The 14,612-nt window shown below is 42.9% G+C and overlaps 2 protein-coding genes across 7 annotated transcripts in view; one reads left to right on the forward strand and one right to left on the reverse strand.

The window, feature by feature from the left end:
• fgfr3 (fibroblast growth factor receptor 3) overlaps positions 1–14,612 on the reverse strand; it is a 34,230-nt gene that overhangs the window by 15,025 nt on the left and 4,593 nt on the right. For all 6 annotated transcript variants that reach the window (XM_077620127.1, XM_077620125.1, XM_077620124.1 and 3 more), the window contains exons 3-6: positions 7,864–8,130; positions 6,892–6,945; positions 1,736–1,905; positions 160–283 (exon numbers count right to left, since the gene is read on the reverse strand). In XM_077620127.1, coding sequence (XP_077476253.1) covers positions 160–283; positions 1,736–1,905; positions 6,892–6,945; positions 7,864–8,130 — 615 coding nt within the window. The remainder of the gene's footprint in view (positions 1–159; positions 284–1,735; positions 1,906–6,891; positions 6,946–7,863; positions 8,131–14,612) is intronic.
• cfd (complement factor D (adipsin)) overlaps positions 12,738–14,612 on the forward strand; it is a 42,562-nt gene continuing 40,687 nt past the window's right edge. Inside the window, exons 1-2 of the mRNA XM_077621413.1 lie at positions 12,738–13,274; positions 13,345–13,403. The gene's annotated coding sequence lies outside the window, so the exon portion shown is untranslated. The remainder of the gene's footprint in view (positions 13,275–13,344; positions 13,404–14,612) is intronic.

The following is a 14,612-nucleotide window of genomic DNA, read 5'->3' on the forward strand; positions in this document are numbered from 1 at the left end:
TTTGTGATCCGTATTTGAATATTGTTGAGATCCGTTTGTTTTTGCATATTTTGGACCTTTCCCCTACATTTTGTCCGCCACTTGTTTGTTTTTTCACCCATTATCGTTCAATTTGTCACTTTGTATCGTGTTAAAATATGAATACATAAGCAAACATACCGAGCACATCCAGCTGGTAGGTGTGCGTGATGGTGCCGTACTTGTTGTTCACCACGCACGTGTAGTTTCCCCGATCCGACGGCACGGCGCTCTCCATCACCAAACTCCACTGTTGGTGCCTCAGCTACGTCCCAAAAAAACAAAAAAAAACATAATGCAAAAGCCATTAAATGCCATATAAAGAAATATATACCACAATAATGGCTGTCCGTCATCGTTTTGGGCGGCCATCTTGGGTAGGGCACCCGGAGGTTGAATATGGTACAGCGCCAACCTGTTATTTCTTAGCGCAATTTACCGACGACATCGTTTTAGCGGTGTATCGCTAGTTTGGAGATGCTAACCGATTGAAAAAAACAACTGGCGACGGGCCGCTGAAATCCGAGCGCCGGCCGCGGGATTAGCGCTGCGCTAACAGAGGGACGCAAACTTTGGAGCTCGGGGGGTGACGGCGGCGGGGCCGGAGTGCCGGCGACAGGTGTCGGCCGGGCTAGCTAGCGGAGGGACGGCGGGAGCGGACAACTGCCAGCGGCCCGCTGGGAGCAGATGTTGGAGATCTCCGTAAACTCTTAATAGCCACGGGATCTTCTTTCGTTAACTCTTTCCAGCTTTTCCCACCGTTACGCTAACCACGTCATCCGCAATGAGGGAAAAAAACAGACTCTGTTTTCATTTTTTTTGGAGAGATTATGTGGAGACTTACAAAACTGTCACAAAAATCCCCTACATTTTTGGCGGAGGCGGCCATTTTGGCTCTAAGCGGATATTCCTTCAACTGTTTCAATCCAATGCTGTAAGAACAAAAAAGTTACAGAGATGTAAGATTTAAGTAACGTTTTTAGCGTCAGGTGACGCTTGATGTTATCGCCTGTCGACCATTTTGTGTCAGTGCCAGCGTATACTTTAACATATAGTAGTAATAAATTGACCCATTTGCTAAACCTCAGCGTCACAATAAATTAACAAAACACTTAAAAATGAGGAGAATGAAAGATGCTAATAACAGATTTTTAAAAAAATGTTGGTTTTGCGGCAAGTGACCTGGACAAGTCGATGGAATTGGCTTGTCTACGTAAACTTTTAACCAGCATTTTAACTCCCGGCGCGGGAGTGTCTAAAAGCGGAGAAAGTGATCCCGCTCACGCAATAAAGGTCAGGATCGCCCAGTCGTAGAATTCGGGAGCCCCCCCCCCCCCCCCCCCATCCCCCAGACTCCCTCGGCGAGGACCACCAAAATAAATAACGCGGCGTTGAAACCGGAGCGCCGTCGGCAGCTGCCGGGATAGCCGTTGTCGTCGGGACGGGCGGACGGACGGATGGGCGCGAGGGGGCTCGTTTGCTTGGTTTGCTCAAACTTTGACCCCGTGGAGTCGTCTAACGTCGGGGGGTGGGGGGGGATTACGATCGTTTAGGGCTTGTCTGGATTCCCTGGACCTCCAGAAAATTAAAAATCAAAGTTATCGTTTATAGAAAGCGTTGTGGCAGTCGGCCACTTACAATCTGAATCTTTATCGTAAGAAGGGCAACCTTTGACATTGACCCAGATGCCAAGGTCCCGTTTTGAAAGCGGTCTGACCTTGATGCCCCCCATGCGTTGCTCCCCCTTGAACTCCTTGCCGTTCTTCAGCCAGCGGATGGTCGGCATGGGGTTGCCCGCCGCCGCGCAGCGAAACTTGACCGTGATGGCGGCCGGCACGGCCAGGAGCTTCTTGTCCATCCGGTCCGGACGCGTCCAATATGGCGCCTCTGTGGGGACAAACACAAGCCTTTACAAAGAATCCTTTTTGACCTTCAAAAACAGCTTTATTTTTTTTTGCCCCTACCAACATGGCCGCCACCCAAAGGCCAGGTTGGCATGTCTACCACTGATAGACACGGTGAAATTCACAACACAAGCAGGAATAGATGCCAACCGATTGGACGTCTTGGCGAGAGTGTCGCTTTTCTTAGCTGTCGGCCATCTTGGGTCAGGCCGAAAGAGCGCAAATTGGGCAGCACGGTCGCATTATTTGTCAGCGCTCCTCGAATTTTGGCGCAATGCTAATGCTAATGTGGCTTTGATGAGAGAAAGGCATCCCACGGCTAAACGCGCTTTGACGGCTCTTCCCGGAATGCCGAGACGCGGCGCGTCCCGCAACAATCGCGCCATTCTCAGCGCTGCCAGGGTGATTTATTGACTTGTTCTCAGCATAATGACGGGCGAGGGAAGGGGCCGACATGGTGCCCCCCCCCACCCGCCTCGTCTCGGAGTTTGCGAGGCTCAGCGGTGCGAAAAAAATCAAGCCTAAGAGGTCGTCGGATGTCTTTTTTACTTCTTTCGAGGCGGCAGAAGGAGCGAGAGGGGCTATTTTGCATCACAATGCGCGTTGGAAATAAGCCTAAGCGTCCAGCAGCAGGCAGTGGGCGGGCAGGTCGGCAGGCAAGCAGGCAGGCAGGCCTCCTTCTCCTCCTTCTACTTCTACTTTTACTTCTTCATCTGGTCGGCTCAAGACAGATGTCAGTGGTGAAAGGTACAGGAGACACCTGTCTTTATTCCACTGACGGCGTGACAACGTATTTAAAAAGTAGAAGCCGTGACGGTGTTAGATGTCCCATCCGTTGCAAGTGGAGGGAAGGCAGCGAATGAACAGATGTTCTGTCATCAGTCGGTCTGTGGTCTGTGTTTTTTTTTCTTCAAATTTTCCTCTCCTTTATTTGCTGTCATACACTTTTTACAGCGTTCTTTTAAAAATATTTTTGCGATATTTTTTTTAGTTTTTCATAGCTTTATACTTTTTCATTTGAATTCTAGGACTTTTATTAAAATTTTAGCCATATACAATGTCAATTTTTTTCATAGAAAATATATCGAAATAGTGATTGATAATAAAACTTTAGTCTTTGAGTAGATATTTTTTTTAGATATTAATATTAAGACACCAAATATTTTCTCTATGCAGTTAAAAACACATTTGCAATCACAATTAATTCATATACAAGTATATATTCATATATAATAAATATATATATTTTTTAATTTGCCAAAATAGTCACTTGCCCAATAAAAAAAGTAAAAAAAATCACAACCCATTTACATAAATGGAGAATATATGGAGTATATACTACATATACTAAGCATATTTTGTACTTTTTAATGACCCAAAACAGTCATGTACCCTATTAAAAGCGTTTAAGCTGTTAAATAGTAAACAAAAGTGACTTAAAGTGCAAAATTGTATTTGAAATATTCTCCCTATCTGTGCTATTCGCCCCCAATTCCCTCCTAATTTCCCCAGCAACCAATTTATTTCCTTTTGAGACCATTTTTGACATCTGTGGCGTAAAAAACAATTTTGAAAAGAATCAAAGTAAAGTGTTTATAGCCGATAAGCCGGTGGCGTTTGCGTGCTTGGGTGGTAAAAGTGCAGGAGAGAGGGCGGCCTGTGTGCTGTTTTGGGTGAGGAAAGGAGGGGGACCACACATGGGGAGGCTATAAAAAGAGCTAGCGTACGTACGTACATACGTACGTATGCGTGCGTGCGGTTGACGGCGACGCCAAGAAAAGCCAGCGTGGCGCGGAGGTCGGCGTCCCGCCTTGGCGTCCCGTCTTGGCGTCCCGGCAAGAAGGAACAAATCAAATCCAGCCGCTAATTCCCCTCGGAGATGCAATCTGGGCCACCGTGTTTTTAGCACGTTAGCCAGGAGAGCTAACTCATTCAATGACTTGCAAAATTGACTTCAAGTCATTCCAAAAGGAGTGTCAATATTTTCTTTTGGATTATTGTTGCAGATATTGCAACATTTTATTTTTTTTACAATTGAAAACAAAAAAAGGCTCTTTATGATTTTTTTCCGAGTTTAAGACTAACGTGGAAAACAAATAAACCATATTTTGGATTTATCTGAAAAAAATATATTTGAAATTAAATTTGGAAAAGTGTAAATATTTCTTTATATTTACTCTTTTTAAGAGACATATTTTTTACTGAAAATAAACATTTATGAATATTTTTAAATTGTATTTATTTTGTTTTTATGTTAAAATAAACAAAAGCTAAATGTATGAAATAATATTTTAATGAAAAAAATACAGTACATTTACTCCTTTTTTATTTATTTTAAATTAAATGAAATGATCTATTTATGTATTTTCAATAATTATTTTATACATTTTACTCCGACTATCAAAGACTGGCAGTATTTGGACTGGCAAAACTTTAGCGTGTGTATTTTTAGCCGTTGGTCCGCGGGGGTTTCCTCCTGTGTCGGTTAACCCCGCGGGCGCTGACAGGTGGACGCGAGGAGGCGGCGCCCCCGGACGCCGCATACCTTGGCGGGCCTGTCGGCGCCCCCGCGGGGGGACGCCGTGGAAATACCATCCCGCCCAATTAGACACGGGATGAAGTTTCTACGGAGGACGGCGTGCGCGCCACCCGGTGACGTCGAAAATATCAGCTGCTCGCTCTCGCTGACTATTTAGGGCACCCACGGTAGCCCGCTATGTCGTCGCTAGGGTTTTCCCTTTGAGGGACGCCCCATTATGTCAATTGATAAATGTTGACCTCATCATTTAATATATCTTAGGATGCGTGTAAATACGTTTTTTTGTTGGCAGACTCATTTCAATTGAATATGCCTCTACCAATATGGCCGCTGTGAAGCTTCCATGTTTGGCAGCAAATCCACTTCAAATGGATTGGACGTCCACTAGCAATCATTTAATTTCAATTGGATAAGTATATAAATATATATTTTTTGCCAGACTCACTTCAATTGAATTTGCCTCTACCAATATGGCCGCCGTGAAGCTTCCATGTTTGGCAGCGAATCCATTTTAAATGGATTGGACGTCCCCTAGCAATAATGTAATTTTAATTGGATATGTATATATATATATATTTTTTGCCAGACTCATTTCAATTGAATTTGCCACTACCAATATGGCCGCCGTGAAGCTTCCATGTTTGGCAGCGAATCCATTTCAAATGGATTGGACGCCCACTAGCAATAATTTAATTTCAATTGGTGGCAGAAGCATAAAAAAACCTTTCTTTGCCCCTACCAACATGGCCTCAGCGAGGCGGCCATGTTGGTAAGGGCAAAGAAAGGCCTTTGCCACCACTTCAATGCACTGACATTCAAATCAAGTCACATTTCCCATTGACAATGGGAAAGTCCAACTTAGCCAGAGGAAGAACAAATTTGTCTTTCCATTGACGGGGCTTAACGTCCAAGTGGGAGGGCGGTAGCAAACATTTTTTGGCAGCCCTTACGTGTACGTTGGTTTGCGCGCGAGTGCTTTTTTTACGTGTAGGAATGCGGAGTGTAATCAGCGGCGTGTTGTTTACGCAGGCATCCAAGCCAGTCCCCGCTAAGTTAAAATACGCTACGCTAACCCGCCTGCCGATCTCCAGCGCGGCACCTTCAAAGACCCTAATGGCCGCCGTGCGTGTGTCGCAGGCGTCACACGGGGGCAAATTACACAATTAGGCAATTATGCTCCATCGCACCCCTTTGACTAGCGAAACAAGCGCCTAGCGTGTTGACCTAGCGCGCTTCCTGCCCATTGCCGTTGGCTTCAATCAAACGGAGATGTTTGAGCACAACAACAGATAAAATGGCGGTCCAGGTTTCCCAAACATTTCCAGATAGATACACCCTTTAACTCACGGGTGCCAAACATGCGGCCCGGGGGCCATATCTGGCACTTTGCATGATTATGGGCTTTGGAATTTTTTTCTCAGCATTTTAGCATCATTTGTATCTACTTTTATTGTTATACTATAACCCAAGGGTGTCAGACTCGGGTTGGTTCACGGGCCGCGTTAACGTCAACTCGATTTCATGTGGGCCGGACAATTTTAGATATAATATTTAGATTTTTTTTTAAATAAATGGATTAAAAGAACTGGAATAAAAGCCCTGAAGATTCAGTTTTTTATAGATCTAAAACAATGTTTATTTTAGCTTTTTTATGTATTTTTAGATTTTACAAAATGATTTTTGAACTAAAAACACAGAAAAAATGGGTTAAAAAATTACAATTATTGATTTAAAAGGGGGGAAAATCAGAAAATCTAATATACATCTATACTCCATTTTAATTTGATCCTAAAACAGAAAGTCGGCACTTTTACTTTCCCGGGCCACACAAAATGATACGGTGGGCCAGATTTGGCCCCCGGGCCGCCACTTTGACACGTGCTATAACCTATTACATGACCATACATTAGGCCAATTTTTTTTTCTATGTATATATATGTACATAAATATGTGCAGTATGTATGTATATAAACAAAAAATGATATGCGGACATTTCCTAATATTAAATATTCCTTCATTTCCAGGCCTCCCTCTCCAAGTGGATTGGACGCCCCATTTGCGTTGAAAAATCCGGCGTCCCATTTCGGCGGTCCTGCAAACGGAAGGTGGGTGTCGGGCCGTTTTTTTTCTCTTCCCTCGGCCGGTCACATGCTGGGCTTTCTCTCCCGCGGGACTAATTAGCGCCGGCTTAGCGCACGTGAAGTTTTCCGAGCTAATCCCTGCGCTCAGGCCCGTGTCATGAGGTGGATTTACTGGTGCAGATTAGCGCCGTTGGGGCACGGTGGCGACCGTGACGCCAACGGATCGTAAAAAAAAAATACAATATACAATTCCCGGATGATAAGATTAATTGCAATGATTGGCCCATTTTAAATCATGACTGTTGTATTGATCGCAAATTTAGAGAAAATAAGAATTGGCCATCATTACCTGCATCTTCTGGATCTTCATCATAATCTTCGTCATCACCAGACGTCAGAGAATCTACAAAAAAAGATGAATTCAATTTTATCCAATTCAGATAACATTCTAAATTGTCTGCTTATTTCCTATTTAAATAGTGGCCGACCCTCCCAGTCTAAATGAATTGGACGTCTATTGTTGGTAATAGCATACGATGAGTTAAATGTGTATTCTTGCCATAGTTGTGAGAGCTGTAGAGGATGGTGTACCCTATCGACTGATTTATTTTATTTTATCGTGATAACAATTTTTAGTATTGGTCCATATATAAGGCGCACTGGATTATAAGGCGCCCTGTCTATTTTGGAAAAAAAAAAAGACTTTTATGTGCGCCTTATAGTACGGTAGCTAGATAGATAGACCAAAAGTAACTTAAAAGTTCAAAAAAAATCTCTCTTAAATATCTTTTCCTCTCCCTATTTGTGCTGTTCGCCCCATATCCAAAATCATAACTCCACAAAGAAACTCTTTCTCGCCCTAGATTTATCGACCTGCCCTACTTTGCTAGCTTCTTGAGACATTTTCATTTTTTAATGTAGGTCGAGCAAATATCACGTTGCTAAGTGCGCTAAGGCCTCGGCAGCCATTTTTTTTCCACGCTGGCAATCAAGCGCCACTTTGTGGAGGCTTTCCCGTCCCCGCCGTAAACCCGCACACACGTCGAGTGTTATGCTTTGCTTGAAATATTTCAGCAAGGTGTCAGATACGCGTATCTACTTTAGCACCTGGACGCAGCCCAGACGGCGCTAAGTGGACGTCTCGTACTGTACACAAACGCCCCGAAAAGGCCAGACCTGTGGCTGCGAACAAACATTGAAAAGCGAAGAATGCACTTCGGGGGGCTGCTAAGCGACCGGGTGATGTCATTGGCTCACAAAGGTTCCCATTCACTCCTATTGGTTTGCCACTTTGGAGGCTAAAAAACAGGCAGAATCGTACCTGTCACCCGGATGGTGTAGTTGCTGAGCAGCCTGTTGTCGCGAGCCAGTCGGCAGGAGTAGACGCCCGAGTCCTCGTGGGACACGTTGACCACGCGGAGCGTCCTCTGGCCGGGCCGCGTGCGCTCGTCGGGCGCCAGCGCCACGCCGTCTTTGTACCAGACGGAGGGCCGGGCCGAGTCCTCTTCGGGGTCGCAGGACATTTCCAGCGTGTCCCCCACGCCAAGGACGAAATCCTCCAGGAAGGCCGGCTCGCTGGACGCTGCATCTGAACACCCGCATAGCATCAAATATTAGATTGATATGTAAGCCGTAAACATGAGAAAATCCATTTTTTTGGCTGCCATTGACAATTTCAAAATAAAATCCCCATTCCGTTCCAATAGCGAAAGTTTTTAATGTTCCATTTTCCAAAGTGTTTAGCGCGTCGGCCTAGCGGTTTTGAGATCGAGGGTTCGATCCCGAGTCTGGAGTTTCCATGTTGTCCCTGGGCTTGCGTGGGTTTTTTCCGGGTACTCCGATTTCCTCCCACATTCCCAAAAACATGCATGCGAGGCTAATGTACGCCAAATGGTCCCTATCGCTCAGTGATTGGTCGTTTGTCTCAGCGTGCCTTTTGATTGGCTGGCTACCAATTCAGGGTGTGGCTGGGATAGGCTACAGCACCCCCTTGTGAGGATAAGAGGACAAAAAATGAATGAATGACTTTTCAAAGTGCTTTTCGGCTAGTCCACATGTGTCAAAGTGGCGGCCAGCGGGCCAAATCTGGCCCGCCGCATTATTTTGTGTGGCCCGGGAAAGTAAATCATGAGTGCCGACTTTCTGGTTTAGGATCAAATTAAAATGAAGAGTATAGATGTATATTAAATTTCCTGATTTTCCCCCTTTTAAATCAATAACTGTCATTTTTTAATCCATTTTTTTCGGTGTTTTTAGTTCAAAAATCATTTTTTAAAATCTAGAAATAAATTTTTAAAAAGCCAAGATAAACATTGTTTTAGATCTATAAAAAATGAATATTCAGGGATTTAAATCCAGTTCTTTTAATCCATTTATATAAAAAAAATCTAAATATTATATCTAAAATGGTCCGGCCCACGTGAAATCGAGTTGACGTTAACGCGGCCCGCGAACCAACCCGAGTCTGACACCCTTGGGCTAGTTGCTCGATTTTTTTAGAGACATTTAAAGTTGCAGAAAACTAAAGTGAGCTTTTATTTTGTGGCCTAGGTGGGCGTGTCAGGGGGGCTCGTTTATCACACGCCCTCCTCGACCCTTTCCCAGGGTGCCGATGGCTCCCGGCTGGTGCGGGCCAAAGTATGCGAGGGTGCGTGTGTCACGGTAACCGCGGAAACGCGATGGAAGGCGGGCTGAGAAAGGGCCAGCACGTCGTGTTGATTTTTCTCTGGCCTCCTTCAAACAGTCGCCAAAGCTCCGCCCTTCGTTACGGCCTTTGCGTCGTCCAAATTAAATAGAAATGTTAACTAAAAAATTCAAACTGTTAACTCAGACCGCCATCAACGTCAGTTGCGTTAAATTGATATTCTCACAAATATAAAGGAAATCTTTTAAAGCATTTTTTTAAACATGACGAAAAAATAGTTCCTATCTCCCCCAAATTTCAGTATTTTTCCAAACATTTTAGGGTTTAGTATGAAGTCATTTTCCTCTACAATATTTTGTCTTCAAAGGTTAAAATATTTTCAAAAAATTTTAAAAAAAAGTCCAACTTTGAATTTTCCTAAATATTAAGACAATAATTTGAATTATGTCCTCTAAATTTAAGTAGTTTTTAAATTATTATTTATTATTTTTTAAGTCACTTTCTCCAAGAATATTTTCCTAAATATTAAGACACCTTCTAAAAGCATTTTAAAAAGTCAAGAAAAAAAATTGAATTATTTCTTCTAAATTTAAGTAGTTTTTAAAATGTTTTTATTATTTTTTTAAGTCACTTTCTCCAATAATATTTTCCCAAATATTAAGACACCTTCTAAAAGCATTTTAAAAATTCAAGAAAAAAAAGCATTGAATTATGTCCTCTAAATTGAAGTAGTTTTTGATATAGGTTTTTATTATTTTTTTATAAATCACTTTCTCCAAGAATATTTTTCCAAGGGTAAAAAAAATCTATCAAATTAGTCAGAAAAAAAGCTTACAATAGATTTTTTTAAATTAAAAGACAATTAGAATAAAAAGAAACCATTATCTTGCACCATCAATGCAAGCCCTAAAACCGTCCCTGACCGCGATATACTCGGAGACCCCCAAATTCTCCCCAATGTCAATTTCTCAACCACAAATGCTCTAAATCCACCCTTGAGCGCTTTTATCCGAACGCGTAGATACCAAAACGGCCCAATTTGTCAAAAGTTAAACCCGAGTCACAAATGTAAGTGTCTCGACGGGGCCTTTCGAGCACTCTGAAGTGGCGAGTTGACTTTCTGTGGTGCTACAAACAACTTTTCCGGCCTTGTTTTTTTCCCCCCAAAATTCCAAACAAAAAGGACCATTGAGGAAAAGGAAAAACACGCAGGCGCCGCTGTTGCAGAATGAATGAATGGCTCACTGACGGCTGTATTAGCGCTGACCTCTGCGAAGGCAAATGAGAACATATGTCTTAAAATGTCTTAAACACGCAGGCTACTAGAAAAAAAGGGGGTGCCGTGGTAAGGGAGGATGGGGGGGTTAGTGACACAGTAGGTGTAATCATTGCTTAGCTTTGACGCTCCACATGTCGCCATCGTCTTTGGGTGAAATTTAAAGCCAGAAGGAGGACTTTTTGGGTCCCTTTGTGTTTTTTTAGGCAACCAGAACATAGAAAATGACGGATGAAAAGTCAAATTACTTTGCCTTGTACTTCAAATTCAGTCGTTGGTGTAAATGGACTGAAATGGTCACTTCAAAGCAACGTGGAGAACTTCCTGTGCGTTTTGTTAAAAAGCTTCTTGAGAGTTTTTTGTGGGTCCGGGTGTGTTGGATATGTCTGCCAAATTTTATGTTGCTGAGCATAACTGGCTACGGGGGCTGAAATTTTGAAAATTAATCAGGGTGGCTGAAAATGAGTAAATATGATTGTAAAATGTGGATTTAAACCAAAGTAGAGGGTTTCCCGTGCTTTTTCAGGTATGGCTTCTTGAGACTTTTTTGTGGGTCTGCTCATGGTGGACACGTCCACCAAATTTCATGTTGCTTAGCAAAACTGGCTATGGGGGCTGAATTTTTAAAAATTTATCATGATGGCTGAAAATGAGTAAATGTGATTGTAAAATGTGGATTTAAACCAAAGTAGAGGGTTTCCTGTGCTTTTTCAGGTGTGACTTTTTGAGACTTTTTTGTGGGTCTACTCATGGTGGACATGTCTGCCAAATTTTATGTTGCTGAGCAAAACCGGCTACGGGGGCTGAATTTTTAAAGATTTTCAATGACGGCTAAAAATGATTAAATGTGATTTTAACATCTACATTTCAAACCAAAGTAGAGGGTTTCCTGTACTTTTTCAGGTATGGCTTCTTGAGAGTTTTTTGTGGGTCTGCTCATTGTGGACATGTCTACCAAATTTCATGTTGCTATGCAAAACTGGCTGCGGGGGCTGAATTGTTAAAAGTCTTCAATGATGACTAAAATGACTAAATGTGGTTGTAAAAGCTACATTTCAAACCAAAGTGGAGGGCTTCCTGTGCTTTTTCAGGTATGGCTTCTTGAGACTTTTTTGTGGGTCTATCGATAATGGACATGTCTACCAAATCTCACGTGGCCCAGAAAAACTGATTTTGGGGGCTGAATTTTTAAAGCACAGCAGTAAAGCGGTAATAAAAGCAGGTTGGCAAACAATTCCAGGAAGAAGCTCCAAATTTTCTGTGGGTAAGCCCTAAACTCATTGATAAATGGGCCCCAAGAAGTGAGTAGGAAGAAACGCAGCACTTTCAAAAGGACTCCTAATAAGAATTTTCGCGGCGGGGGAACGAAAATGATGTTTTGCGTCCCATGTGGAAGACGCGCGGGTGTAATTGGCTGCAAGATCCATGGCCGCCACTTTGAAGCCACACGCGGAAAAGAGCAAAGACGACGCCGTCGCCGGTCGACAGCGTCTCTCCATCACGCCACTCGCTCGGAAATGAGCTCGGCTTTAGATGAAACGTTCGAGCAAAAGCTACGTCGACGTTGCCGGATTTCGTCCAATAGATCGGACGTCTACGGCCGTCCACGGCGCCCGAAGCAAGCGGCCTTCCGCGGATGAGAGGGCAGTCTGTGGAAAGACTTTCCCGCATAAAAGTCTCATTCTTCCCCATCCGTCAGATAAATAAACCCTCTTGACGGGCAGAAGATGCGTGCGCTCGCAAAGCAGACGCCGGCCTGCCCTGCCCGGCCCGGCTCGGCTCCGGCTCGGGCAGGCTAAATGAAAGTGCCTGTATTATTCTCAAGGGCTATTTGTTGTCATAGCGCGCCTCCCTCTTGATTGGCCGAATGACTGAACGTCTTTCACTCGCATACTTCTGTAAAAAAAAGGCTTCTTCAAGCTCTTGTTTTTGATTGGACGTCAAAGTCAATGCAATGACATTCAAAATAAGTCCTGATTTAGTTCTCACTGAATTTTTCAAAGGCTGTTCTAGAAGTCCAATCCATTTGGATAGCATATCTACCACTCATTTGTCATTGTCGGTAAAAGATGATTGGACGCCTCACGACTGGACGTTGATCGATTTGATAAACAGTAAAAAAAAAAACTTTTTTTTAATCTGGCGCATTTCTGTGAATGGAAAGAGAAACGCAGGCGGCCATCTTTATTGAAAAAGCCCCCCCACCCCCATGTTATTCTGCCAGGAGAGCAAAAATAATAAATCCTTGTGCCGCCTGCAGAGCGTAATGGAAGCTTGGAACGGAGACCGCGGCGGCGGTAAAAGCGACGACGACGACCTCATTTTTTCTCTCTCAGCTAACCACGCCAGAAGCGCTCGAAAATTCCCATGGAATTTTATTTTGCCGGCGTAATTGGCTTCATCCCGACCTCCAACTTTCCCCCGGCGTCGCTCGTCTGCGCATTTTATCGGCCGCGAGAATCTCCACGATGCAACCAGACTCTTCTTTTGCGCATTTTTCGAAATCCGGACCCCAAAAGAAAATAGAATTTGCTAGAAAGTAGCATGACGTTTTTTTGTCGTTTATAGCTGCAATGTCTAATCTACTAAATCGAGAAATTCGATTATAAAAAAGGATTCAAATGACAATTTCCTACTTTGATTAATTTTTAAATTACGTTGCAAAGATTTGTTTTGAAAGTGCTCTATTTACTTTTGTGAATTTCAGACTACCCCCAAGTGGTAAGAGTGGGTATGACACATAACTCATCAATCACGGCCACCTGTTGATTTTCCCCATGTGGACGTTTTGAATGAGTACAGCATTCTGCCGGTAAGAAATATAATATTAAACAATGTTTACCTAATTTATAGCCATATGTAACGCGTTTTCTACTTACTAGGACAAAGAAGTTTGCCTTTATAATAATGGGAAGAGCTGTAATCGTCACGTTGAGCTCTGGTAAGCAAAGCATTTTCTATATAAAGCCTCAATGCTAAATTGTGTTCTCATGTTTATATGCTAAACTATGTCTTGTTAGGGAGTTCATGAAGTCAAATCGAAGTTCTAGACGTGTTAGATATTATTGTATGGGTTATACTGTCGTACTTGTGTAAATATCATGATAATTAGCGATTAACCACTCGCGGCTAGCGCTAGCCTCATGCTAACTGTTATGCTAGCAGATGTGTATTGGAATACGAGGTGTGTAGCTAGCATGTTAATGACGCGTTATATCGTTCATTTTCTCTGCATAAAACTCGTGAATTCAATATGTGTCGGAGAGTTAAGAGCAGTAGGAACATGGAAATAACTTTTGAGTGTTTCATTTATTAGTGCTGGATGTCATATGTGACTTTTTGATAAATATGTGACACTATATGTATACATAGGCACTGTGTATTAGTTGTAAATGATGAAATATGACCCACACACGGCTTTAAGTTTTTCTTTGAGTATTATATTTGCATTTGATGCTGTTTGAAAGTCAATGAATGTGCTGGTCAAAATGTTATTGCAAGCATAAACAACATTTCTTTATTTTACATCCCTAAAAATCCTTCAATCTTTATCTGTTTGCTCGGTTAACTAATTCATAGATAGATGAACTGATTTCTGAAATAATCAATAACTGCTACTCCAATATAATTCTCTGTAATTACCGCAATTTGCTGACGGAGTAGAATTTTCCCTGAAAGGGCATTTTTTTTAGTTTTTAAAGCAACCCTGCTGAAAGACGTCCAATCCATTTGTTCTGGTGAGGGTTAGCCGCAAACTATGTCTTCTCACGGTTCACCATTTTGAGCAAAGTTGAGCAACTTTCTTAATTTAAACTTGGCACACTTTTGGGGCATTTCAAAGTTCCCTGTTAGCTGATTGGCCCACGGGTCGCACGTTTAACCCTCCTGGACTAGCCACTGAAAGAGTTAATAAATAATATATTTTTTTTGATGCCGTAAGTAAAGTTTTGATATTTAAATGAGCATTTTAGTATCATGACAGCCGTCGTAAGTCATTTGGCCCATGTTGCCGTCAGACGTCGTGCTGCGTTCAAGGACGCGTCTCTCTTTAGCGCCAACCGTGACTTAATGACCCAGCGACGCGCACATGCGTAGGTAGGAAATGAAGCCATCTGCTAGGAAACAACACTCACTTTATCCCCACTGCTCA

Source organism: Stigmatopora argus, chromosome 15, assembly GCF_051989625.1.
Source record: "Stigmatopora argus isolate UIUO_Sarg chromosome 15, RoL_Sarg_1.0, whole genome shotgun sequence".
NCBI classification, from domain to species: Eukaryota; Metazoa; Chordata; class Actinopteri; order Syngnathiformes; family Syngnathidae; genus Stigmatopora; species Stigmatopora argus.